This window comes from Monopterus albus, unplaced genomic scaffold, assembly GCF_001952655.1.
Source record: "Monopterus albus unplaced genomic scaffold, M_albus_1.0 scaffold115.1, whole genome shotgun sequence".
Taxonomy (NCBI): Eukaryota; Metazoa; Chordata; class Actinopteri; order Synbranchiformes; family Synbranchidae; genus Monopterus; species Monopterus albus.
The window spans coordinates 917992-945182 of record NW_018127995.1 but is presented as its reverse complement, the minus strand read 5'-3'; the positions used below and the strand labels follow the sequence as shown (position 1 = coordinate 945182).

The 27191-nt window shown below is 42.5% G+C and overlaps 1 protein-coding gene across 4 annotated transcripts in view; it reads left to right on the top strand.

The window, feature by feature from the left end:
- Positions 1 to 3190: 3190 nt before the first annotated feature.
- The window catches only part of arhgap5 (Rho GTPase activating protein 5), a 46678-nt gene continuing 22677 nt past the window's right edge, over positions 3191 to 27191 (top strand). Inside the window, exons 1-3 of one of the 4 annotated variants that reach the window (XM_020611550.1) lie at positions 3191 to 3481; positions 11155 to 15102; positions 17129 to 17282. In XM_020611550.1, the coding sequence (XP_020467206.1) occupies positions 11368 to 15102; positions 17129 to 17282 (3889 nt within the window). In that variant the 5' untranslated portion in view covers positions 3191 to 3481; positions 11155 to 11367. Of the gene's footprint in view, positions 3514 to 4412; positions 4516 to 11154; positions 15103 to 17128; positions 17283 to 27191 lie in introns of those variants that run through there. The other 3 variants (XM_020611552.1, XM_020611549.1, XM_020611551.1) reach the window with 3 other exon arrangements.

Here is a 27191-nt window from a genome sequence, read left to right as displayed (position 1 = left end):
TGTGTTCAGAACAGAGGAAAGTCCATGATGTGTTTAGGGTCCCTGTGGAACCAGGGAGAAACTGCAGATTCCATCAAAAGAGAAAAACCTCACTATCCAACAGTGTTATTAAAAAGGAAAATAGCAACTGTTCTAATTTCTAAAAATCTTCTTCTAAAATCTTTCTTTTTACTGAGTATATTCTACCTCATCATTATTCTGTTAGACTTGCTGGGATTAATGAATGAATAAGCTACTTTAATGTGAACGTCCTGCTCCTACTGCTGTCACACCTGTCTAGCTTTGAGGAACCTCCTCAGCAGTGACTGAGAGCAACAGCACACTTACTTTTCCTTCTTCCCAGCCAATCACAGGCTTGTGCTGCTGTCCCTCGTATGAGTTTGACAGGCCTGCGCCGCGTCACAGATCTGGAGACCTGCAGAGAACTGAGGGATCTGGATGCATGCTAGGGAAGGGGGAAAAAGCCTTGTCAGGATCTTACCAATGATGATGGTGCAGCAGGGCTCACCTGTGGCTGCCCTGCACATGCTCAGTAGCTCCTAAGGTCACACACACACTGATGGCAGTACTGTCCCTGCTCTGGAGCAACTTGGCATTCAGTGTCTTGCCCAAGGACACTTTGGCATGTGGACTGGGAGAATGGGAATCAAACCACTGACCTTCCATTTGGGGATGACTGTTCTACCTCCACAGCTGCTCCACATACATACTCAAGTCAAGTGCCTCAACAACTTCTACTTTTGTTTAAACCAAATTTCCCAAAAAGCCCTTCAACAAAATAGTGTTAAAAGAATGTGAGTCCGCTTGTAACTTACCTGTGCACGGCAGAACTGACCCAGAGTACGCACCTGGTACAGCAGCATATGCTTCTTCGCCTGTATGCTGTAACGTGGAAGCAGACAAGCAGCACAGCAACAAGCTGTACTTGTTGATTACTTGTTTGAGTCCCAATGAAGGAATCAGGTTTTCTCCTGTGACATGATTAAATTAGCATGTGTTTTTTGTGTTTATACCAGTATGCACTGCTCAAATAAGCTCAACAAAACATTATTAATATTGAGTAAATCAGTGTCTTTTATTATGCCTGTGCTTTCACCACAGGTCTCTGGGTGTTATGAAGCTCATGATGTGCTGCCTTCAGGCGCCTTTTGCACCTTTTTAGTAGATGACTCTCAGGAGGTGTTCAGGCCAGAAGCAGCTCACAGACACATGATCCAGGAAACCTGATTACTGTTGTGGTTTTTTTTTTTTAAATTTTTGTCCTTTGTGAGATGTCATGTCACGACTGCTTGACCAGTCACCACTGACAGCACTGCCACTGACCCCTGAAAGCACCTGCAGCACTTTTAATTTCAGGAACTTTGTCCCCAAAAGCAGAACCGTAACTGCCGATACACCTATTGTTACAGTTTGTCATGTTAATGCAGAAAAGCTGTCTGGCCTTTGTTGATCCTGAACATGCATGAAACACAAATGCATTCCAATCAGTTGTAGGCATTTTAGTGCATAAACGTGGCCAGTTAGGCAGCGGAGAGACACTTTGCAAGCCGTCCATGATTGTAAGCATTCATCCCAAATCTGTTTCCTAGCTACGCTGTATTCTGGCTTCTGTCCTGCTCCTGTGGGTGCTTCCCTGTCTCTGATGGACTTGTCCCTGTGGGATTGTTACATCATTTGTACAAAACAGAGGCTCTAGAAAGAAGCTTTAATTCTGATGGGCTGAACCCAAAACCTGATGCTCAGTGTTTAGATTACAGAAACATTTTCTGCTATCAGATTTCAGTGAAACATCACCTCTTTCACATTTAGCCACTTGACCAAAGGAAGAGGAACAATGCACCAAACTATGACTGGAGAAAGAAACAGATCATCTTCAGTACCTCTTTTTTCTCAGCAGATTTTTGACTGTTTCTGTGTTTTAATTTTATCAAGCATTTCAACCCACATATGTTTTTAATCTCATCCTACACTGGGTTAATTTTAGATTTCTGGCCCATCCCCACTGAGAATGTTGACTCCAATCTGGGTAAGTGTAGTCTTTCTGAGCTCTGAGGCTCATTAACACAGCACTGCACTCGAGGGAATCCCCTGGAACCAGCAGCCCATATTGATCCCAACCCAGAACAGCTGAAATATAAATGAAGCATTTCCACCGTGGACTCCTTTGTGCACCCACAAACCTCCATTATCTAACAGCGTCTGCACAGTTTCTTTTCATTACAGTCAATATTTAGACTGTGGCATCACAGAAATGTTGTTTTAACTTATTAAGGGAAACCAGTGGTAGATTTATAGACAGTGTGAGATAAAAAGAAGAGTAGGCAGAAACTAAAAAATGCAATCAGAATTAAAATCAGTAAATGTTCTGTTGATCCACTGATTGATTACGTGACAAACTGCTTAGCTGTTTATGTGCATTTAAACAGTAGGAAAAACACAAAACATCTAAGACTAGTTAATAATTATGGCATTTACACAAGCAGAATGCATACAGCCACTATCTGAACCTCCATTCCCTGTAGAACAAATTAGGTTTTCTCTGTCCAGGCACATTATCCATAATTAAACTATTTTCACAGAAAAATATCCCCAACATAATTAGATCACAGAAAGAGAAAGAGAGAGAGAGAGAGAGAGGGAGATTTTAATTTGTATTTAGATGCTCTGGCAGCATAGGTCATCTACCATTTACGCCAATATAGAGGATTAGTGAAATGCACCAGAACAGAGACAGAGGCACAAAACCAAAAGTTGTTATTCTATATTTATATAAGGAGAGTCAATGACACACAAAAGACAATATATTTATCCTAATTTAGTCTGAAAATGACATATAGTGTGATGTAATATGTAATAAAATATGAGGACTACTTGGATGAATATCAATGCATGTTGCATAGGTGTGTATAGGTCATATAAACTTTGTTTAATGTTCACTGGTCTTGCATTATTTATATTTATTTATTTTTGCCATAAGTAAATTTTAAAACATATGAATTGTTAATTAAGCTTTTATTCTGGCAGTACAGATGTTTTCATCTGCCAGTAGTGCTGCAACAATCAGTGTTTGCTATTTTGCAGGCCAAAAAAATACTTTAAATAAGTACAGTGCCACATAATATGAATATAGCATGAGAAGGAGAGAGAGAGAGAGACTGAATGGAAAGGTAGAGCCACATAGGCTCAGAGTGAGGGGAGTGGAGGAGAGAGAGAGAGAGAGCGTCGCCATTACTGCCTGGCAGTGCTGCTGAGAGGGGAGGGAGCAGGGAGAACCAGGTTTCGGCTTACATCGCATACCACACTAACAGCACCAAAATACTCGTAAATACAGGCTTACCGGCCGTCTGGGACTGGGGGGGAGTACACTTTTAACTAAACCTGACTTTGGATTTTGTCCGAGGACTCTCAAGACCGCAAACTGTGGATTTAAAAACGGAGTTTTGGCCATTTAATGTGGGAATGCTTTCTGCTCATCTCCGTGGTATGTGGATCTGGGAGCGACCATGTTATTAGGTGGGTAGGGGAATGTATTTGGACTGGGATTGGGACTTCATTATCTTAGCTGGCACTTTTTCCCTGCCCGCAGGGTTGCTGTATCCTGGGTTAAAGGAAACCGGGGTGAGAATATGAGCCCGGGCTCTTAAATTAGCCCAGGTTGTGATTTTAACCCGCCTTTCTCCCAACGTTAGGCTTGGTTTGGTGTTGCTAACGCTAGCTAGCTAACTCTCCCTCACCCTTTCGGCACGCTAGGCTAACATAGCTCGGCTAATGTTCGCTAATGGGGATTGGAAAGGCGGATTATTTTCCTTCTTTCATGGAGTATTAGAGCCAAGTCAGGTCGGGCTGGGTTTCATTTCCTTCCCTCAGGATAAACTAATAACTGCCGTATCAAATCCCGTGGTTGTTAACGTGAACCACAGTGCACTGACGCATTAACATCTGCTGGTTCCAATTCAGGCTTAGGTAACACATTAACCGTAACTTCCATAATTTGCCCTCATTCCTCGGTTGTGCCCTTTTTTATAGAATAATGTTAGAGTTTTATGTTTTGTGACATCCACCCTTTTCACTTCTTACAAACACACCAATGATTTCAAACGGAAAATCTTCTAAATTACTCTGGAAATAAGCAGACGACGAGCGTCCGAGTTCGGAGCTGTAGGTTGTTATCGGGAATGTCAGCTCTTGTCCGAGTTCGTTTAGAAGTCGCTGGGTTGCTAGTTTTCAGTTGAATGTGCTGCTAGTCGCTAACATTAGCATAGGGATGGATGGGGGGTCAGCTCTACCACTGGGGAGATACCTGGGTTTTGCCGACATTAGCCAGGGTGATTTCTTCTCCAGTGTCTCAGCTGTGATGAGATTTCTCATTTGCTGCTTTTAAACTTTTTACGCAGTGTGTGACAGCAGTCACCGGGCAGGTCAGCTGGATCGTCCCGCGGCTGCAGCTCTGCGTGCCGTTTGCATCGAGCCGAACTGCTGCACCTCACTTTGCCCCTTTCCCAAACGCCTTAAAGGGTTAGTCCGGCTTTTATCCGATCACCCATCCAGATGGTTTGTCTCTAACCTTTTGCACTCCTCCCAGTGCAGGCTACTCCTCATGTAGAGTACGACCCAGTGCTGACTTACAGAGGTTGTTAACAGCATCAGTTGTTAGTGGAATCCACTTGTGTTGAGAAACAGGAATTGTTTCCACTCTGAGTCTCACTGAATGGCTCAGGAAGACTTTGCATTCACCGCTGTCATCACGGTCAGTTTGTTCAGGGATTTTCTCCCCAGCCTTTTCTCTTCAATGGGCTGTTGTTTGGAACAAAGCTCTTGATCAGTTTGCATCTGAATTTGGTTTAAGGCCATAAGAAAGATTCACAGTGGTGTTGAACTCATGCTAATATGGTGGGATATACACCATTTAAATTTACACTCCAAAAACCTGTTTCCAGTTTATCATTGTGGATTGTGTAGAATGATGAGGAAAAAATGGAATTGAATCCATTTGAAGATGAATCTGAAACGTAACAAAATGTGGAAAACTCAAAAGGGTCTGAAACTTTCTGTCCCGACTGTTCTCGACTGGCTTCTACAGACCACATGAGCGTGCTAGTGCTGACAGTCCCTGTGAGTGATGGCAGGGTTGTTCATGTTAGTTGGCCCATACATTGTTCTTACATTATAATCACTTCAGGAAAGAGGGACTCTCAGCTTCAGGTCTGGACCTGCCTCTGAAGCAGGGCAACATAGTTTATAAATGGGCTTTGACTCTTTTAAAACACCTCAGCTTCTCTCAAGGAAATGATTTTCCCAGAAGCACCAGTCCACTGCCCTTTTAATAAAAAGAATCAATGTAATCAAAGCTTTATTTTAATTGGCAGCAGTAAAGATGTTTGAAGTAGTTTCATAGTGAATACAAAAATATAGTTTGACAATAAGAGGTTGGAGAAAAGCCTAGCCTCGTACATAATTACCTTAAAATAAGATGGTTCACCTCTTATTACACACCTGAAGTAGACTATTTCTAGAGCAATTGTTTGGATTTTGGACCCATTTTGAGACTAACATTTCATAAACTTTTGGTAGTTTCTGTTATATTTTGTCGCTTTGTGCTGAGGTAGCTGAAATTTAAAACTGAGTTATGCAACTTTCTGCTTTGGCAGCTGAAAATGACAGTGACAAGTTGGTGTAAGTGGTTTAAAATTTGAAAACGAGTGGCCTGAAATCCTGAGAGGTGCAGTCAGTATGCTGTCACAGCCCAGGCCGGTCTGTCACGATTTATTTTAAGAGGACAGAAGAAAAGAAGTAATGTTAGGGGAGTTCAGTTTTCTCTGGCTAGAGAGCTCACTCTGGTTTTTAGGAGGAAGTTTGGATTTTGCTCATAAGTTTTGATTAATCTCTTCCTGTGGGAGAAGAGTTGTCTGTAGCTGAGATCAGAATTTCTTTTGGAGGAAACGTAGTGAGTCAGTGGTGCCTTATACACAGTAGATGCAGTGCTCTTCTCAGTTGAACCCTTGTTCTTTGATTTATGCTCATTTTAGGCTGGAAACCTAAAACTCCAGCCAGCTTTAAAAGGTTTACCCACCTTGGCAGTGTTCTGTTGTGTTTCAGGGCTTAACAGCATTTAGTCATCTCTAAAACCAGCTTGCCAAGTGATACCTTAATCTCCCCCTGCAGCCGCACTGTGAATGGACTAATCATGATGCACAAGGCTACTTTTAGCTGTTGGTGCAGCAAAATGCAGTTTGGGCTGTGGTGTTGGTTGTTTGCAGTAATAAAGCCATCGCAGGCTCCATTCAGCCAGTATAGATCTAACTGGCCAGCACTGCTACTGCTCCTCTCCTCATACATGTTTACTCATTTATTCATGAGACATATTGATCCTGTGTGTAGGCAGCAGAGTGAATATAGACTTTAAACTGGCCAAAAAAAAAAAACTCAAAGCAGAGGTTTGGATTCGGGTGACTGATCTTCTTAATCACTGGTTTAGACAAAAGTAAGGGGAGGAATATAGGGCAGTAATAACCAGTTGATTAAATGATTAATGGGAAATTAATAGAGACTAGATTTTGTATTTGATGGTTTTAGTTAGTTGCCATGTTTCCTGATTGCATTGTCAGAGATGTGAAGGAATGTCCCCTTGTTGACAGGTGGATATACATTTAACATTAGCGATTGTTTTGGCTGTTGAACTGTGCTAAGTTTGCCATTTTAAAATCTGTCTTGATGTGCAATCAATAGAAATAGAAGCATGAATATCTTGGTAGAGGATATTCCTGCCAGTATACAATAGGGCTGCACAATAAATAATTTTGTGAGCGTGATTCAGATCCCTGTGTGATCTCAGTCTCACATGACAATGATCAAAAATCAAGATCAAAGATTTTTATTGTCAATTCACCAAATGTACAGGACATACAGAAAATCGAAATACCGTTTCTCTCTCACCTAGTACCGAATGCTATACCATTTAGGAAACTAAAAATAGAATAAAAGTAGAGTAAAAATAGATTAAAAAGAATAAGAAAACTAAGTCAAAGTGATTAGGATAAAACTAAACGGTACAACCTAGTAGGCTATGACTGAATGGTAATGGACAGTGTTGAGCATCCTCACAGCCTGGAGGATGAAGCTGTTTGTAAGTCTGGTGGAGTGGGCCTGAAGACTGCGATACCTTCTCCCTGAAGGCAGGAGTCTGAAGTGGGAGTGTGCGGGGTGGGAGGTGTCATCAGCAACGCTGGCAATGATTCTGCCATGTTTGCGTTAGCATGAGATGCCTTGCATAAAACCAAGTGCTCCCTTTTCCTTGCTAAGCTGTTAACCAGTAACTGCAACTAATAACTGAAAAGTGATTTATTTCTGCCTGAACTGCCTTTTGGTGCTAGGTGTACAGGACAAGCAGCGCAATGTTTGAAAAATAGTCACAGGGCTTCACAGAGCCTCTTTCACAATGTCAGACATTTTGGATTTTTTTTTTTTATTGGTCTGTGATGCAATGCATGCCTGCTATTGGTTAACGCAGCGTTGGGGGGGCACTTGGCTTTATGCAAGGCTTCCTCCTGCTAATGCAAATACAGCAAAATTGTTGTCATATGAGACTGAGATCGCACAGGGATCTAAATCACGCTCACAAAACGATTTACTGTGCAGCCCAGGTGTACAGTGCCTTGCAAAAGTATTCATACCCCTTGAACGTTTCCACATTTTGTCATGTTACAACCACAAACTTAAATATATTTTATTGGGATTTTATGTGATAGACCAACACAAAATATCGCACAATAAGGATAAGGATAATCACCTTTATTGGCCAAATATGTTACACACAAGGAATTAGTTTCTGGTACAGAACCGATTGTGAAGTGGGAGGAAAATGATGCACGGTGTTCAAGATTTTTTTTGCAATTAAAAATCTGAAAAGTGTGACGCGTATGTGTTCAGCCCCCTTGAGTCAATACTTTGATTAAACACCTTTCGCTGCAATTACAGCTGCAAGTCTTTTGGGGTATGTCTCTACCAGCTTTGCACATCTAAAGACAGCAGTTTTTGCCCACGTTGTCCGGCTGGAACGTGAACCTCCGCCCCTGTCTCAAGTCTTTTGCAGCCTCTAACAGGTTTTCTTGCCCTGTTTTTAGTTCCATCCATCTTCCCATCAACTCTGACCAGCTTCCCTGTCCCTGCTGAAGGAAAGCATCCCCACAGCATGATGCTGCCACCACCACCTGATGCTGTTCAGGTTAATGTGCAGTGTTAGGTGTTCGCCACACATAGTGTTTTGCATGTAGACCAAGAAGTTCAATTTTGGTCTCATCTGACCAGAGCACCTTCTTCCACATGTTTGCTGTGTCCCCTACATGGCTTGTGGCAAACTGCAAATGGGACTTATTGCTTTCTTTCAACAATGGCTTTCTTCTTGCCACTCTTCCATAAAAGCTAGACCTGTGGAGTGCATGACTAATACTTGTCCTGTATAAAAGCCAGATTTGTGGAGTACATGACTAACAGTTGTCCTGTGGGCAGATTGTCCCACCTGAGCTGAGGATCTCTGCATCTCTTCCAGAGTTACCATGGTCCTCTTGGTTGCTTCTCTGATTAATGGTCTCCTTGTCCGGCCCGTCAGTTTAGGTGGACGGCCATGTCTTGGTAGGTTTGCAGTTGTGCCATACGCTTTCCATTTTCAGATGATGGATTGAACAGTGCTCTGTGAGATGTTCAAAGCTTGGGATATGTTTTTATAACCTAACCCTGCTTTAAACTTCTCCACAACTTTATTCCTTATCTGTCTGGTGTGTTCCTTAGTCTTCATGATGCTGTTTGTTCACTAATGTTCTCTAACAAACCTCTGAGGCCTTCACAGAACAGCTGGATTTATACTGAGACTGAGTTACACACAGGTGGACTCTATTTACTAATTAGGTGACTTCTGAAGGCAGTTGGTCGCACTGGATTTTATTTAGGGATATGAGAGTAAAGGGGGCTGAACACATATGCACGTCATACTTTTCAGATTTTTATGTGTAAAAAATCTTGAACACTACATATCATTTTCCTTCCACTTCACAATTATGTGATTCTTTGTGTTGGTCTATCACATAAAATCCCAATAAAATACATTTAGGTTTGTGGTTGTAACATGATAAAATGTGGAACAGTTCAAGGGGTATGAAAACTTTTGGAAAGCACTGTATATAGTATGCACGTGTAGTGCTTCACCTGTTCATAAGCTCAGATATACTTCACCTTGGCTGCCTGCTACAGTCAGGTGTGGCACGTGACAGAACACTATGTAATTTAGATGCTAATGGTTTGGCTTGTAAACCTGAAGGACCGGCTGGTCTGTTTGCTGTCTGACGTCACCAACATCCTGGGTGTGTTTGAGTAAATTTCCTCTAGTTTACTCTTACATGACACATGCATGAATTAGTAGTCCTATAAATATCATCCATTTTATAACTGTCACATCTGTTTTTCCTCCTAATTTTTGAGACATCTTAAACTGGTTTCCATCATGTTAAGTGTTGTGCTTGTGCCTGAAGGTTGCTGTAGACCTGGTGAACAGGTGACATCATCACCTTGGCCTCTATAAACAGTCAGGGGACACCTCATTGCTTTGTTTCAGTGGACTGAATTCCTATTCGGGTGCAGTTTCTCAGGCTCAGCGTGCCATCATGGTGCAGCTTGCAGTTCCAGCTTCATGCAGAGAAATTCACTGGCTGATTGCCATCGCTCTGTAAAACACAACAATGACTGCAATTCTCTCTGCATTTATCAGTTATCAGCCTCTAGTTAGGTCATGCTAGGGTTCAGACTTATTTGACTGTGACAATCCCAGATGATACTGGCATAAAGGTTGCACAGTCAGTCAGATACAGGCATTTGTTATACTTTTAAAATCTTTAGACAGGCATTTGTTATACTTTTAAAATCTAAAATCTTTAATAGCTGAATATTGGTATTGTCATTAGTGAAACATTTCATTTCAGCTGGTTGTTAATGTTGCATAGACAGGGTGCAGAGGGCAAAATAATTGTTTTGCAAATAATGAAGACTGCTAATCAGGAATAATAACCACAGCCAGGATGTCAGGAAGAACATATCACAAGAATGACAAAAATAATAAGGATGATATATAAGGCCCTAATCATGTAGCTGTAGGCTGTGCTGGTGATGATAGCAAATTTGTGAACTGATTTATTTTCTGTTTCATTCTCACAGAGAGGCAAATCATTTCTAGGTCAGTGGTTGTCAAAGGGCTGGAGTTGCATGGTGTTTTTATCCTGCCTTGGCACAAATTGGTTGAAAGCACTTCTTTTTCTCTGCGAGCGGAAAGAGACATTGCCGAGCACGATCCAGGATTGAAATACTGTTTCTTTCTGTTACATCAGTTGTACTGTCATACTGTGGTTTTTTTTTTATCTTCCTAAGAGCCCATTTTGCTATTACATTTTTACTTGGTTTGCATAGTGTAGACCTTTTCATCATGTTTTTATATTATAAGCTTGTTGTTGTAGTGTTTCAAGAGCATTAGATTTTATTAATAATACATGGAATACAGTCAAAAATACTGTATTAAGCTTTTATCATTTTTGCTATGAATGAATGTATCTAGTAGCAACAACAATAACTACCAAAATCACAGCACCCAAAGTAAAGATATGTATAAAAGTGTAAGACTAAAATACAAAAAAGGTATAACAATACAAAAAATAAGTATAAAAATATGAATATACAAAAAGAGATGTGTGTATATATAGAGTAACTGGTGCCAAGTATACAGTCTGCATAAGGTATACATAATAAAGTAAATGTGCATGAGGTAACTGTGTACAGTGCCAATATGTGCAAAGGTAAAAACAAGGGTAAACGCAGTATGCAGTGGGGTATAGTGTCGTAGTGAAGTGGAGTCAAAATATTATGGAGCTGAGAAGTGACATCACTACTCTCTGTGTCACATCCATTTATCCTCCTCATTTTTTGAGACGTGTTTTAAATCACTACCCTGTGCACGCATCTATGCACGTGTGTCCCAGAGGCATATGCAGAAGAACAAAAGCTAATTATATTATTTATGATAAGGAAGCTGAGGTGCTCTGAGGACAGTTCAGTGCAAATATGTTTTTGTTTCTTTTGGCTTTATCTTTTCCTAATTGTGAATTCCATGTCTTGCAGGCAGGTGATAAAAGGAGGAGCTGGCTGCTCTATCCCAGCTTAAAGAAGACCCAGGATAGAAACTGAGAGAGGTACAGATTTGGAGCGGGATTTGCCCCTACCAAGGAAAAATCGGAATGAAAGTGCCTCTGTGCCACTGACAAGCAGAACTGGAATGATATCTTGACTTTTTTCCCTGGAAGTGACAAAGTTAGCGATGAGCCGGGGGATATAATGGCCAAGAACAAGGATGCGCGCCCCCCAACATTCGCCGTCAGTGTGGTCGGCCTCTCTGGGACGGAGAAAGAGAAGGGAAACTGTGGCGTGGGCAAGTCCTGCCTGTGCAATCGCTATATGCGTCCTGATGCAGACAACTACTATTCAGAGCATACCTCCGTGCTGAGCACAATAGACTTTGGTGGACGCGTGGTTAACAATGACCACTTTTTGTACTGGGGGGAGGTGTCCCAGCGAGGGGACGATGGGTTGGACTGTAAAATCCAAGTCATTGAACAAACAGAGTTCATTGATGACCAGACATTTCTTCCACATCGAAGTACGAATCTGCAGCCTTACACCAAACGGGCGGCAGCAACTAAGCTCCAGTCTGCAGAGAAGCTTATGTACATCTGCACGGACCAGCTGGGCCTGGAGCAGGACTTTGACCAGAAGCAGATGCCTGATGGGAAGCTGAACATTGATGGCTTTGTGCTCTGCATTGATGTTAGCAAAGGTTGCAATAGAACATTTGATGACCAAATGAAGTTTGTCAACAGCCTCTATTCTCAGATTGTTAAGTCAAAGAAGCCTATCGTTGTTGCTGCCACAAAATGTGATGAGTGTGTGGACCAGCACCTGAGGGACCTGCAGACCTTTGTTGCCAGCAAGAAGAACCTGCTGCTAATTGAGACGTCGGCACGCTCCAATGTCAACGTGGAGCTCTGCTTCAATGCGCTCATCCAGCAGCTAGATAAAACCAGGGGGAAGCCAAAAACTGTGTCATACCTTGAGGCCTATAAAATCCAACGGCAGCTTGTTGCCTCAGTAACAGATAGATTTGACAAACTGATGGTGAACACAGTGAGAGACTATCATATCACGTGGAAAACAGTGATGAATAATATGAAAGGCCAGCCTGACTATGACGACTTCATCACCTTGGAGGGCTCCAGGAAAGCACGCAATATGTTCACAAAGCACATTACACAACTGAAGCAGGAACACATTAAGAGGAGGAGGGAAGAGTACCTGACAACACTACCGAAAACCCTTAACAACATTCTCAATAACCTGGAAGAAGTTGAACACCTCACATGGCCTGAGGCGCAGAGTGTTATTCGGAACCGGCCTGATTTCCATTACTGGTTTGTGGTTCTGGAACATACGCCATGGGATGAGAGCGACCACATTGACAACAGCGACCGCAGGATACCCTTTGACCTGCTTGATACGCCTGATGGTGAGAGAATTTACCACAACCATGTTCAGCACTTGCTGTCAGAGAAGAGGAGGGTGGAGATGAAAGAGAGGTTCAAGAAGACGCTGGAGAGGGTTCATTTTATCAGTCCAGGGCAGCCGTGGGAGGAAGTCATGTGCTTTGTCATGGAGGATGAGGCCTACAAGTACATCACAGAATCAGATAGGAGGGATGTTTACTGTAGACACCAGCAGGAAATAGTTGAAAGGGCCAAAGAGGATTTTCAGGAAATGCTTTTCGAGCATGCTGAACTATTCTATGACTTGGACCTGAATGCCACCCCCAGCTGTGACAAGATGAGTGAAATTCACAGTGTGCTGAATGAGGAGCCTAGATACAGAGCACTGCAGAAACTTGCCCCAGATAGAGAATCCCTCCTCCTCAAGCACATTGGGTTTGTTTACCATCCCACCAAGGAGACATGCCTGAGTGGGCAGAACTGTGTGGATCTGAAAGTGGAGCAGGTTTTAGCAAATAGGCTGGTGCAGCTCGACCACGGACGCTCTAATCTGTACTATAACAGTGCCAACATCGATAAGATCAACCTCTGCCTTCTGGGAAAGGAAGGTCTCTCACAGGAACTAGCCAATGAGATCCGTGCTCAGTCCACAGATGATGAGTACACCCTGGATGGTAAAATTTATGAACTGGAGCTTCTTTCTGTGGACGTCAACTCCACACTGCTCTTCAGCCATACGTGGGTCAACACTTTCAAGCCACATGGGTGCTTTTGTGTTTTCAACTCCATAGAGTCCCTCAACTGTATTGGAGATTGCATAGGCAGGATCAGAGCAGAGATAGTACAAAGTAAGAGAGACAGGTTCGCGCAGCCACTGCCATTCATTCTCATCCTGGCAAATCAGAGGGACAGTGTTTGCAAAAATATACCTATCCTGAGGCACCAGGGCCAACAGTTGGCAAACAAGTTGCAGTGCACCTTTGTCGACATCCCCTCCGGGGCCTTTCCACGTAAATTCACAGAGTTCCAAATTAAGCAGGGTCTGCGAGCAGTGCTGGAGGGGCTGAAGCATAACTTTGATGTGTTGGCCCCACTGCCCTGTATCAAAGACATGTCAGAGACAGACCTTAGGATAGTCATGTGCGCCATGTGCTGGGATCCTTTCAGCGTTGACCTCATCCTCTCACCTTTCCTGGACTCACATTGCTGTAGCGCTGGACAGCCAGGCCAGAGCAACACACTGATACTGGACAAGATCATCGGCGACAGCAGGAGGAGGATCCAGGTCACTGTCCTCTCCTTCCACACCGCTATCGGTGTCCGGAAAGATGAATTGGTACACGGCTACATTTTGGTCTATTCTGCCAAACGCAAAGCTTCCATGGCGACTCTGCGGGCGTTCTTGGCTGAAGTTCAGGATGTGATCCCTGTCCAGATGGTGGCGATCACAGACAGCCAGGCAGACTTCTTTGAGAATGATGCCATCAAAGAGTTGATGACAGAGGGAGAGCACATTGCCACAGAGATTGCTGCCAAATTTACAGCACTTTATTCGCTGTCACAGTATCATCGACAGACAGAGGTTTTCACACCCTTCTTCAATGAGGTGCTGGAGAAGAAGTCAAGCATTGAGAGTTCCTTCCTGTTTGACAACTCAATGCGTGAGTGTACCACTGGTGCGAGTGAAGATGTATTCCCCACCTCACCCCACAGCCATTCCCCAGCCTACAACACCTATTACCCAGAGTCTGATGATGATAACGAGGCCCCCCCACCTTACAGTCCAATAGGTGATGATGTTCAGCTTCTCCCTACACCCAGTGAGCGGGCCAAGTACCGGATCGACCTAGAAGGCAATGAGTACCCAGTTCATAGCACACCTGTTGGAGAGCCTGAACGCAACCACAAAGTGCCTCCACCCGTCCGGCCCAAACCAGCGCTCTCCAAGCCAAACATCAAAAAGCTGGACCCCAATCTGCTCAAGACCATTGAGGCAGGCATGCGAAGTAACCGCAGGATGCCTCGAGGCCCAGTGGCTCACACTGAGGACGTAGAGGCATCAGACAACTATGCAGACCCTGTGGACACCTTGCTGAGGTCCAGGGGCTTCCACAACGATGACATATATGCTGTGCCTGATGACGCACACGGCCGTCTGGTCAAAATAAAAAACTCCTTTGGTGGGTTACATGATCCTCATGGAGGAGGAGAGGAAGAGAATGGATTTGACAGGAAGTCTCAGGTTGCACGGCGACCATCGAAATACAAACATCGTTCTAAAATTCTGTTCAGCAAGACAAAGGCGTACCAAAGACGATTCCACTCTGACAGCGAAGGGGAGGAGCCTGGTCTCACCACGCAGAAAAAGAAAAAGGGAAGAGCTCACCGGGGTAGTGAGGAGGACCCACTGTTGTCTCCTGCTGACCCCTGGAAGGGTGGGATAGATAACCCTGCCATCACCTCTGACCCCGAGCAGGAGGACAAGAAGATGAAGAAGAAGAAGACTCCCAAGATGCCAAAGGAACCGAAGAAGGTGAGTCCTATCTGTCATGAGCTTTGCTAAGTTTTAATGGGAGAATTTTAATGTGCTTGATAGAACGGCAAAAGACATAAAGAAGCAAAACACCAAAGACATTACAGTCTCCAGACACTGAGCCAAAGCTTTCTGTGTGTGTGTGTGTGTGTGTGTGTTTCTGTGTGTGTGTGTGTGCGTGTGAGAGAGAGAGACAGTTCATTGGATATGAGGGAGAGAGTGTTTGTGTGAATGAGAGCAGAAGAGACTGTGCATAGTACCATGTGAGCAGATGTGTGTGGGTGTGAGATATCAGCAGATTTCTGTTTTTAATAGGCTCAGGACTCATGGTGAGAATAAACTAATTTGATAATTCATTGATCAGCCCACTGCAGAAATATTTTATGAGCCCCTGCACCTCCTAGGCCCCGGACAAACAATAAAATTGCTTGTTAAAAGACGCACTGTTGAAGACGGGAGGTCTCTGTATAATCTCAGAGCACAGGTTGTATCTGTGATGGGATGCCCTCCTTCTTATCCTGCACAGCATCTCTAAAGGCCTGACCGAGGCTGCTGAGCTGTATAAACTAGAGCCACTTATCAGCTATACTCCATGACAAATACTGTAGACATATAATTATTGCAATTAAACAATCCTGTAAGCAAACGTGTACAAATAGAAAAAACATGTTGGCACAAATCAAACAGCATGTTTAAAATGCAGGTAGAAGTGCACACAGCATACAGTATGTGTACACACCCACACATAAGCACATCCATGCACCAGTATATCCTAACCCCTAACAGGTACAGCTGCATTAGAGACTGAAATATAAAATGGAGAAAAGAACTACTCCATTTTCAAAGGTAGAGCGAGGTGCTCAAAATGGATCCTCATTGTTTTCCTTTCTTAGCCAGTTTTTAATAAATCAAATTGTTAAAAGATTCTGCACATATAAAGCAGCAGCATCTGCTTTTGAACAAAATGCTTGTTGTCACTTGAAAAATGTAATGTACAAGAAATCGCGCTGTTGGCATTACTGCTGTTTAGCAGTTGCAGCGCTCAGCAGAATAATCACAGCATGACGGTTTGTCAGTTTCTCCCAGCTTGAATACAAATAAACATTTGGACTTTGACAAGCGCACGCATGTGAGCGAACACACTGGCACAAATCAGATAATACTGTGCAAATCAGTAGAGAAACAGCCGTCGGCACAACCTGGGCATTGTTGGAACATTCAAACTGTCTTCGATAATGAGAGAGGGAAGGAGAACCACAAGGTACAAAATGGAAGGTGTTAAGTCGCTGTCCTGGCCAATTAGAGACGAGTCCAAACGCTGTAGGCATGACAACACTTTGAAGAGCAGAGGAGTGTGGGAAATCAGAGCCACCTTGACACCTTGTTACTTGTTTGTTTGTTGTCTTCTTTCTTCTCATCTTCCTCCACATGATCCTCCTCCTGCTTTTTTCCGTTTCTTCCTTCATCCCACTGACTTTCTTTCTGATCTGTTTCCTGATTACCCTCCTCCTCCTCTTCTCTTCTGGTATGTTCTGCCTCCTCTTCACCCTTTCTCCTCCTTCATCTCTGCTCTCCCTTGTGTTTTTTGTCAATTCCCTCTTCTTCCGCTTCTTTCATCCTCTTCTATCTCTGAATTTTCTGTCTCCCTTCCCTCCCTGTTCATTATTATACCAATTGGCTTCGTTCTTCTTTTCCTGTCCCTTAATCTTGTCTTTTAACCTGCCTTTTCTTCATTTTTACTTTCCCTGTCACTTGTTCTTTCCCCCCTCTTTATCTTTATGTCCTAATTTTTCCTCCCTTCTTGTATTTTTTCTTCTATATTGTTTTTGTTTATCCCCCCTCAAATCGTGCTTCCCTCTTTTCTCTCCTTGTTCTGGTATCTCTTTCTCCTTCTTTCCTGTCTCTTTGCTCCCCACTCTTCCTGTTTCTCTTACAATATTTATTCCCGTTTCATCCTCCTCTTCCTTCATCTTGGTTTTTATCATCTCATGTTATCCCTCTTTTTTTATCATCCCCCCATTTTTAGCAGAAATCCTCCAAGCCCCCCAAGCCTCTGTACCCCCCAACCCGGAGAACCTGGGAAAGCAACTACTTTGGTGTTCCCCTGCAGAACCTGGTGACCCCAGAGCGACCCATCCCACTCTTTATTGAGAAATGTGTGGACTACATTGAGCATACGGGTGAGTCCTGCCTTTTCATCTGTTTCCTTCTTTGTCTTATATGCCCCAGGCTCTCGCTGATATTTTGAAATGCTTCCCTAGTGCACCTGCCTTTTTTTTTCTTTTAACTGGCAGATGCTTTGTAGTTATTTGCTGTGAATGTGCCTCTCATGTCTTTTCAAAAAAGCAATTGGGCGAGAGAGGCAGGGAATGAGGAGTTGGGGGATGATTTAAAATGGGAGGGGGAAGCACATAAATCTAAAATATAATAAGGTTAACTTCTGGGCTCTGATATCAAACATGTATAGTCTGGTCTGCCAGTCAGCACAAGTCACTTTCAATTCAATGTGCTTCTTTTTGGCACTGCATTTGATGCATTGCTAAAGCAAAACGTTAGTAATTACAAAAGATTACTGAGATCAAAAAACAGTTTGACGGGCGGTAGAGAGCTATACACAAGTACGTGCCATCTGTTAATCAACTGTACAGAAGAAAGGAGAAATGAAAATGTGGTGGTATGAGCAAGAAAGCAGTGCCTGGTGACTGCTGAAGTGTGTTTGGGTTAATAGAGCTTTGCTGTTATTCCAAAAATGGTCACCATGGCTTACTGTGTTTCTTTGTTTTATATGTTGGCAAATAGAATATATTTGATTTTAGACTGTTCAATGGACAAAACATTCAGTTATCCCTTGGGGACCTGGTCTGGACAACATGATTAACCGTAGGTCTACAACAAACAAGATATTAATTATTGTTCATTTGTCATTAAAAAATTACCAATTAATCAAATTTCCTATGAAATATGAAAACTCTGTGCAGGACTGGCAATCACAACAGTCATAGTTTTGTCAGACCAGTAGTCCGAACCCACAGATACTCGTTTCACTGTTATGAAACCCACAGAAGCAGGAACCTGAGAAATTCAAGCATTCTGCACTTTTCTGATAAGATGCTGAAATGATTAATTTATTATCAAAATTGGGGCAGATTACTTGCTTGTGTAATCGATTAATCAATCGTTCCAGCATTAATTGATTGATAAAGTATTTGCCAGATTTATCAATAATGAGAACAGTTGTCAGGCACAACCACAGCTGAATGAAACAATGTGAGCTTTCAGTAATACCCTTACTCTCTCCCATCAGCCAGCCTCAGGGTCAAAGGTTGCCACTTCATATCTCTAAACCATCTACAAGAGGTGGTGTTAGAGAGCTGTGAAAAACTCAACAAAATGAGCCTATCTTGGTTTGGGTGAATTATGTTAAATGTGGGTTGGGAATGCGATTGAGAAATTGTTTCCTCTACATCACAAACTGCTGTTGAAACACCCTCGAGTAAAGCATATCACCCCCATCAGCTTTCTGGAAACTTAGCCAGCTGCAGAAGTCAGCGGTTTTATCAGAAGAGCAGACACACTCGCAGGCTTCTTCTGGATAAAGAACAGTTTAAAATAAGCCAGGCGGCTTGTTTGGACCTGTAGCTCCAAGTGGTGATGCAGGCCTCCGCTTCATCCCAAGTATGTGCCTGGCTTCCTGCCCAGCTGTTGTGAAGATGGCCTCTCCCAAAGTCGAGAAATTCCAGTGAAGTCATGTTTCATGCCGATAGATATTTATACACTCTGTGGTGGACACTTTATCCACAGTGTTTCAGAGCATTTGAAGAGTGTTTGTTTTTTTATGGGCGACTGCAGTGACACCGGTCTCAGCCAGTCATTAAAGTCTCCACACATTCAACCACACATGGCATAAAAGTTCCCCTCTGCTTATCACGGACTGAAACCGATACCGAAAATGTTATTTTTCCTTCTGAGCTCTGAAATGAACATATTCAGTATTTGAATAGTCTGTTGCATAATGTATTTACACGTGGTCCAGTAAAAGCGCTTGTTGCTGAAAGACCTCAAAGTAGCTCTCACCACAGTCATATTGTTTAAAATATCTGAGGACATAATGGGCACATCACAGTTCCAGTAGCTGGATCCATGGTTCCCTCACTTATGATTTTGTCTTGTGTGTTAGTTGGAAAATGCAAGGAAAAAGTGTGAGGAGAGAGGAATCAAGGAAACGCGTCTCCTTCGATCCTTCATGTGAGGTGTCCAGTCACTTATAAATTTCTGATAAAGGGGTGCCCCAGTCGGTTACAGACTTTCAGAGTGAGGAATGATTAAACAAGGGAATTGTGATTTACCCAGTATCTTCAGAGGCGATTTGCTGGGGTCATTTTGGCTTAGTTTTTATTGTGCACCCAATTCAGGATCAGTTCTATTATTTATGGAAGTTGGAGAAGGGCTCATTTTTAGATCTTGTTTTGAGGACACTTGTTCTGTAATCATACCCACAGCAACTAAAAGAATGTAGGAGCCCCTCAGGCTGTCAGTAGAAAAATCTACTCAAATCCTCCCTCCTCCTGCACCTCCATTTTTGAAGCCAGATGTTTTGTTTGTACTTTTAAAAGAGGGAATTTCCTGTCTTCCTACCAGATTTCTCAATGAGTACGAGTTCAGTTCTTTTTTGAAGGTAGTGTTTGTGTCTGAGCTCTTTCTGTTCTGAGGCTGTTAAGTCCTGTCCTGAAAATCCTTCCCAATATGTTGGGATGTTCAGCTGGATCAACATGAGCCCGTTGGAGCCTGACAATCACATTTAGGATTAATCCCAGTGCTGTATGTGTTTGGATGTGCATGTGGGGGTAGACGCCTGTCAGTTGACAGCAGTGTATTGGAGGTTTCTTGGCCAGTGCTGTGAGACAATCCTTTGGGTTCATTTACCAGGTTTTTCCCTCCTTCTTTTTCTGGAATGTCTTACCAGACAAGCAAGAACATCTTTGCCCTTTTCTTTATAAAGCCTGTTGTTGTTTAAGGTGTTTACTCTCCAGACAGTTTAGGAACTACAACTTGGTGACACCTATCAGGTCGTTAGCTTGTTGGGAAGCCTAGGTAGGCGCTTAGTCTTCCTATGCAGCATGGTTGTTTTATTAGGGGTTTAATCTGTCTGTATAACATACTTCAGGTTATAGGTCAGGGGGTGGGTCCTGCTCCAAATGTAAAGAGACTTGACATGATTTGCTCAGTGCTTACAGAGACTCTCTCAATGAGAGAACTGGGCTCAAACCTTCTGCCCGCTCCAGAGCTGTTGCTGTGTCTGACCTCTGAGCAGGGGAGTAGGAAAGACACTCCACCAAAGGGAATCATTAAAGCATTGCTGTTCTGTTATCATTGTTCCACTGGACACCTGTCGCATTAATGATGTAAAGGTCAAAATGTTAAAACTGTTTAGTTTTTTGATTATTTGTGGACATTTTTTAAAATCTAAAATAATAAGGGGAGAGCAGAGTATAGTAAAACAGCCCTAGTGCACCTGCCTTTATTTTCAGGTACTTTAAATAATTCAGATACTTTCATAATTCATTAGTGTTAAATGTTTATTTAGGTTCAACAAATTTAATAAATTGTATTTTATCAGATCAGCCTTCCCCCTCTCCACTGATTGCCAGCCATGACTGACTGGTTATTGTCGTGCTGGGCAGAGGTGACTCAAAGTGCGGTCTAGCTGAGCGGACTTTGTTAGTCAGGCCTCGGCACTTTCTCCTTTACTGCCACACACCAATGTGTCCCTTCAAATATGACGATGTGATGCTGGTTCCTGCCTCTGTGTGGGTTTGGGCTCTTGGTTGGACAAAATGAACAATCTGAAGACATTTGCTTGGACTCTGTGAATTTGTCACAGTCATTTTTCTTCCATCTGTTGACATACACAGTTAATTGACTGATCAGAAAAGTAAGGAGCAAGCAGCTGTTTTCACTGATAGTGAATATATGGATTATTTCTTGATTACATGACTGGTCTTTGCCAGTGAATAGAGCTTGTGTTGCCATTTTACTTAACTTAACCCTGTAAAGCCCAACATATCAATAAATAGCCAGAACATTGTAATTTTTTGGAACTGAGATGTTTATTAAACCTTTTAACAAAATCCAAAATATAATTCATGATTTGAAATTCAAGATTCATGATTTTTATTTGCCATATATGCATAGACAGACAGTCCAGGCATATAGGAATAGAGGTGCCATATTATTTCGATTATTTCTATTTCTTTTGTATCACATTTGATACATGAGACATTTTTGGCGATTTTTTTTGTTTTTTTTTTTTTTTTTTTTTTTTTTGCTCAGAAACCTCACGTATCAAATATGATACAAATGGTTTTATAGGGTTTAACACTTAATCAGTTATTAAAATGATCTGTCTATATACAAATAGATTAAACAACTAATTGTTTCATGTCTACAAAATGCCCTGGGGCGGTGACTGTTGAATTTGTGTTGACTTTATTTTTTGGTCCTAGAGAGGCTTGGTAGACTCCAGGAGGTCAGACTTCTGCTTGGTTAAGTTTAACCACATGTAATAAGCTGCCAGTCGAAAGGCGCAGAGGTGATAATTTGCTATTTGTGGTGCCTGAGGTTTCAGACCATGAAGTGTGAGAGCAAAAGCTGTGACTTGGTGTGTTGTCAGACAGACTGAAAGTGTGGAGACCGTGATTCTGTGTAGGTGATAAGAGTGTTTTATGTTTGTCCACGCTTTCCAGCCTGGTGGATTTAATGCAGATCTCAGGCTTCAACTCCTCATGATGTTTTCCAGGAATCAGCTAATTAAGTGTGCATCTGTGTCAAGAGTTGTGTGTGTGCAGCATCAAAGAACTGTTAAAGAAACTCCTAAGATAAAGTGCTGCCATTAAAACAGGATGTGTGTTTTGTGCTCACTGCCTCTCTGCTTCCTATTAGAAGAGATCTGCTTGTCATTTTTAGTGTGTTCTAGTCACCATGTACAACTGAGAGGCGTCCCAGGGGCCTTGCAATCCCTCAAAGGCTTGTGGATTTTAGGAAACCCGTACAAAGCCTTCAAGGTTTTGATAAAAAAAATGTGTAGCTTTGGAAACGGTGTTGTAAATTCAACTCGGCATCCATCTTCACAAGCACCGACTCTGTGTGTGTGTGTGTGTGCACTTCAGATCAAACCCCAAAATGTTTATTTTGGAGGTTTTGGACTTGACTGTAAATTAAGCTTGAATTTCCATAATGTGTTATTTGTCTTATGTTAGAAAGTGACTGCTCAGAGTCTACTTGTTGCTTCCATTGTTGCTTTATAAGTATGACCTTGTGGCTAAAACGCTTCCTTGTTTGATGAAAAGAAGACGCATCCTCACAGAGCGGCGCTGTAATTCACTACTTGTTGTGATTAAGTACATCAGGTTGTGTCTCTGTACAGTAGACGGCCGTGCTGGCCACAGGTAACAAACGTTGTTTTTGAAGTGAATCTTGGGGCTTAACGTTGTTGTGACTCAGCTTTACAGTTTGATTCACCTGACAGATGAACTTTTACTCATCAACCAAGCTATGTGTTCTTCTGCTTCATGGATCAGTGGTTTGACAAATGTACAAAAAAAGCATTTTCTCCAACTATTTAGGATCATGACATGTCGCTCTGTGTATGTAAAATGAAGGAAGAAGTTAAAGGTAATTCTACATTTACATGATTTAAATGTGTGGTCTAAAAGGATGTGAGACTGTTAAAAACAGGAAAACCCTCCAGTTAAGGTCTTTTGATGGATCTTTATGGGCCGTGTTAATGCTGCTCCTTTCCTCATCCTTACCGACTGTCAAAAAGGCCTCACTGGATCGAGAGCAGCAGGAACAAAGTGCTGTGGATGATTGGGATGTTGTTTGAACGGGTTGAGTGGCCAAATTAACTACAAGCTGTCTTAAATGCCCCTTTGGATAAAGATGCAGCCAGGGTCAGCATGCTGTGGACGGTTAAGGATATCCCTGATCAAAGTGTTAGGTGACCAAAAATAAATCTGTCAGCTCCTTAGTATGTTGTCAGCCTCACATGCACACAGGTCTTTTCACAGGGACACATGTACCTGAATGTAGGTCTAAAGGAGAGAGAGTCTGTCTGTCTGTCTGTCCTGAAGGACTGAGCCTACGTCTGCCTTGTTTATCTGTTTGTGTGTGGTCTTTACAGTGCAGCGAGAGGTCCCGACCTTCCATTTCTCCATAATGCCAGTCAGGAGATCAGGGTTTTACACAGCCACGGTTTTACCCAACTGTACAAGGTCGAGAAAAAATCTCTGCTCCGTATTTACAACATCTGTAACTGTGTACAAAGAGCTCAGCAGCAAGAAGACTTCTATCAGCATTGAGTAGTGGGGAGGTGAAGGGGCAGCGTTGCAGAGACCTGATAATAAGAAGTGTTATGGCAAAAAAAAGAGAGGCAAGAAGAGCTGAAGGAGGTGAAAGAAATGAGAAAGAATAGTAAGTGGAGAGAGCGCGACGTGAAGCACGTCTTAAAGGTTTCCTGCCCACGCTACTTTTCTGTGTGTGAGAAGTGAATCTTCAGACAGCAGCAGCAACTTGTAAAAACATTTGGAGGTAGTTCCACCATCTACACCTCTAATTTGAATAGTCGCCCTAAAACCGTTCTATTAATAAACGGCACCGGAGTAAATAATTAATTCGGAGTGCTCAGTGATGCTGGGCCCTGATGCAAAATCTTCATATTTTATATGTTGGCCACGCTGCCTTTTTAGCAGAATGTTAAGTAACCACATCACTGCACAAGCCAGCTTTTTTAAATCATTCACTTAAAAAAGTGCATGTGTGTATATTATCAGAAGGAAAATGGTTGTTCTTGTGTTCAGATTGTCTAAATTGTAAAATGGCTTAAAATGAAGTTGAAGGGGTGTTTAAATCCTGCAGGTTTTCCTCTTCCACACTGCCCTTTGTTGACCCAGAATCGCTGACATCTGGATATTTTAACGTGATGAAACCACTCACGCCCTAGTTTGCTGCATATGACCATTAACAGCTGCATATGCTGTAATCTGACGTTGGTGCTTAAATTCCTTCTTTCAGTGATTAAATATACATAATTACCTGACTCCCTGTGGAAGTCAGCCTTGTTGAACCTGAAGCAAAAATGCGAGCGGCACAGCAGAGTGGATTTTTGCCAGGTCTGTTAACCTAGAGGTCCTCGAACCAGCGGTTTGGCCTCCAACCTTCTGAAGAAGTAGTAGTCTCTCTTTGATGACGAGCAGACAGCTGTGACTGCACCAGGACGGCCACATAGCTCTGTGCCGCCGAAACACAATTAGAGAAGTTTTATTAAATGTTTCCTGCCCTCCGGAGACGTGAAATGGTGTTTAGCAGGAAGGCAGGATGAAGAGGAGCGAAAGAGAGAGAGACGGTGATTAAATGGCTTTTGGATGTGGATGCATTTGGAAGTCCCATTGGTTGTTATCTTCCCCAGCACTTAGTATAATGTGAGGAGGGATGGATGGAGGGAGGAAAGGGGGAGAGGTCTTTCTGTTCTCTGCTCTTCAGTTGAGTTCCACTGGATATTTTAGTGTCTTAAAGTTTCTTAGTTACATTTTTATATGTTAATGGCATTTATTATTTGAGCTCATTCTTCAAACTACTATTATTTCTATTGAAAACACATGAATTAAATATTAGCCCATCAAAACGCCACAGAGCTAAAATAATGGTGACGTTACCGTAAAACATATCAGAAAGACAAAGAACCAGTTGAGATGGATCCTGAATAAATAGTCCGATGAAGTTTATATACTCTAATAAGTGCAAACTACTGTAGGTCATAATGTTGTTGATCTTGATTCTTCCCCAACATTTTTTTTTTTAGTTTAAAAGTGTTTATTTGTTTATTGTATACTTTTTGTTTTATTGTCACTACAGTGGGAAAATGTGAAAAGTTGCTTTTTATTTTCTTGTTAAAGTTAGAATTAGTATTTTATTGAGGACAATCGTTCACATTCCACTTTTTAAAAATGAGTTCCTTATAGTTTTCATTGTCATTGCTGTGACGTTACTGTCGGTCTAAATACCTAGTTTCTCATGTTGGTCATGTTGTTTCGCCCACCCGACCCTTTAAAGGTTTTAAAGTGCTCTGTGCAGCCATGTCAACCAGGCTTCATACAAGCTGAGTACTGGCTGTTTTCAGCCTGCTTCACATGGAGTAGAGGGATTTTCACTGGTGTGAAATAGACGTAATGAAAACAATAAAAGGATTTTTGACCGCATCTCCAAGTGTGCACTTGAAGAACGTAGCCATTCGGTGGACCCAGAGGTCGGAAAGAGAGAGTTTAGGATGAGAAGCTACAAAAACACGCCTGACAGGAGATGAGAAGTAATTTGAATCCACTGTGTTCTTCCACCCTTGCCTGTCAGTCGTTCTTGACACTTCTTTTTATTACACATCTGCCTCTTGCCTTCTGTGCTCCAGTAGAAGTGTTGAAATCAGCCAGAGTGCTGGTTGAAGTTGAAAATTGATTGGCAGCTGGCGTGTGTCCAGTTCTCTACACTTGTGTGTGTGTGTGTGTGTGTGTTGTGATCACGTGCGTGATGTTTTCCTGCCAGCGGCTGGGCTGACGTCATGTCCAATGGAAAACACACTGACTGAGCTTCCCGTTCAATGGCCCGCGCTTCCTGTGGGACTGGTCTAACTGTTTGACCTTTGGCCTCCTGATGTTGCCATCTGTCTGGGAAGAAGAACAACTCTCATTAACATCTGTAAATGGCTTTGCTAAGAGAAACTTCACGGCTTCACATCAGCTGTAAACTGACATTTCTCACATGCACTAATGTCCAATAAAGACACAGAGACTGGACACTTCAGGTGGATCGGAGTGAAAGGACATCTCATGTTGTTAGTAATGTTTCATCAAATCCTTTCATCCTGTGTAAGTCACTCGTATGTATTTTGTTAAGTAGAGCTGCAGCTTTATTTACACACTGATCCTGGGTAAGTCAAACACTTGAAGTTGTATTTGTTGAGTGATGTTTTTTCTTTTACCTCCACACACACATTTTCTTCCTGCTCCGGTTTTTCTCCACTGAACCAGGAAGTCACGAAGTACAAAATCTTGGGTCACTTGTGAGTTTTATTTAGGGTCAAACTCCAGGGTTTATGATATTTCATTCCCAGCAGGTGTTTTATGTAGCACTGTTTTTATGACAACAACCTGGAGTGATTCACTCATTAACACTTCTGATGCTCCTACCTCTTGTGCAACCCTGATGTAGTAACTGAAGCTTGTTCCACCGTTTTCCAGTGAGTCACAGCTTCACCTGTGTTTCCTAATACTTCGTATTTATCAGTCCCTGACTTGTGTGAGGAAGTGGAAACCTGCGGTCTGATGGTTGGTTTGAGATTTAACCACATGTAATGAACCACAGGCTGTGAGGCAGAGGGGCGAGGGGAACTGTTTGTGTTGCCTGTGGTTTCTGGGCAGATACAGTCAGTACAGAAGGTATTCAGAGCCCTTCACGTTGTCCACATATCTTTATATTTCAGATTCATCCTAAAATGGATTCAGTTAAGTCTTTCCCTCATCACAGTACTCTACATTGATAAAGTGAAAACAGGTTTTTGCAGTGTTTTGTTCATTTATTCAAAATGAAAGATTGAAATATTCACATTATATAAACATAAGGTCTTCTACTCAGTTCTTTCAGCATCTTGGCGCAGCGTACAACCACCTGGCCATCCACCATCCTGGCTGGTTGGTTGGGCTCGTTGTCGTGTAGCAGAATGAAGCTGGGACTGATCAGGCGCCTCCTGATAGGACTGTGTGACTGATACTAATCTAAACATCTGACGTGCCTAAAACATCTGCACAGTACTGGTTCTCGAGTGTGGTGGCATGATTCCTTCAAAATTTAGGCATGTACAAGGGTTTGAATTCCCATTTGTATCCATCTTACACACACACACACACACATTACATCCTGCTCCGTAGCCTGTAGTCGTAATCTCTTTCCTGTGGATTTCCCAGTTACTGACTCAGAGACAGTAAGAGAAAGTGTGTGTGTGTGTGTGTGTGTGATCCCTGTGGCTGAATATTTGAGCAGCCACC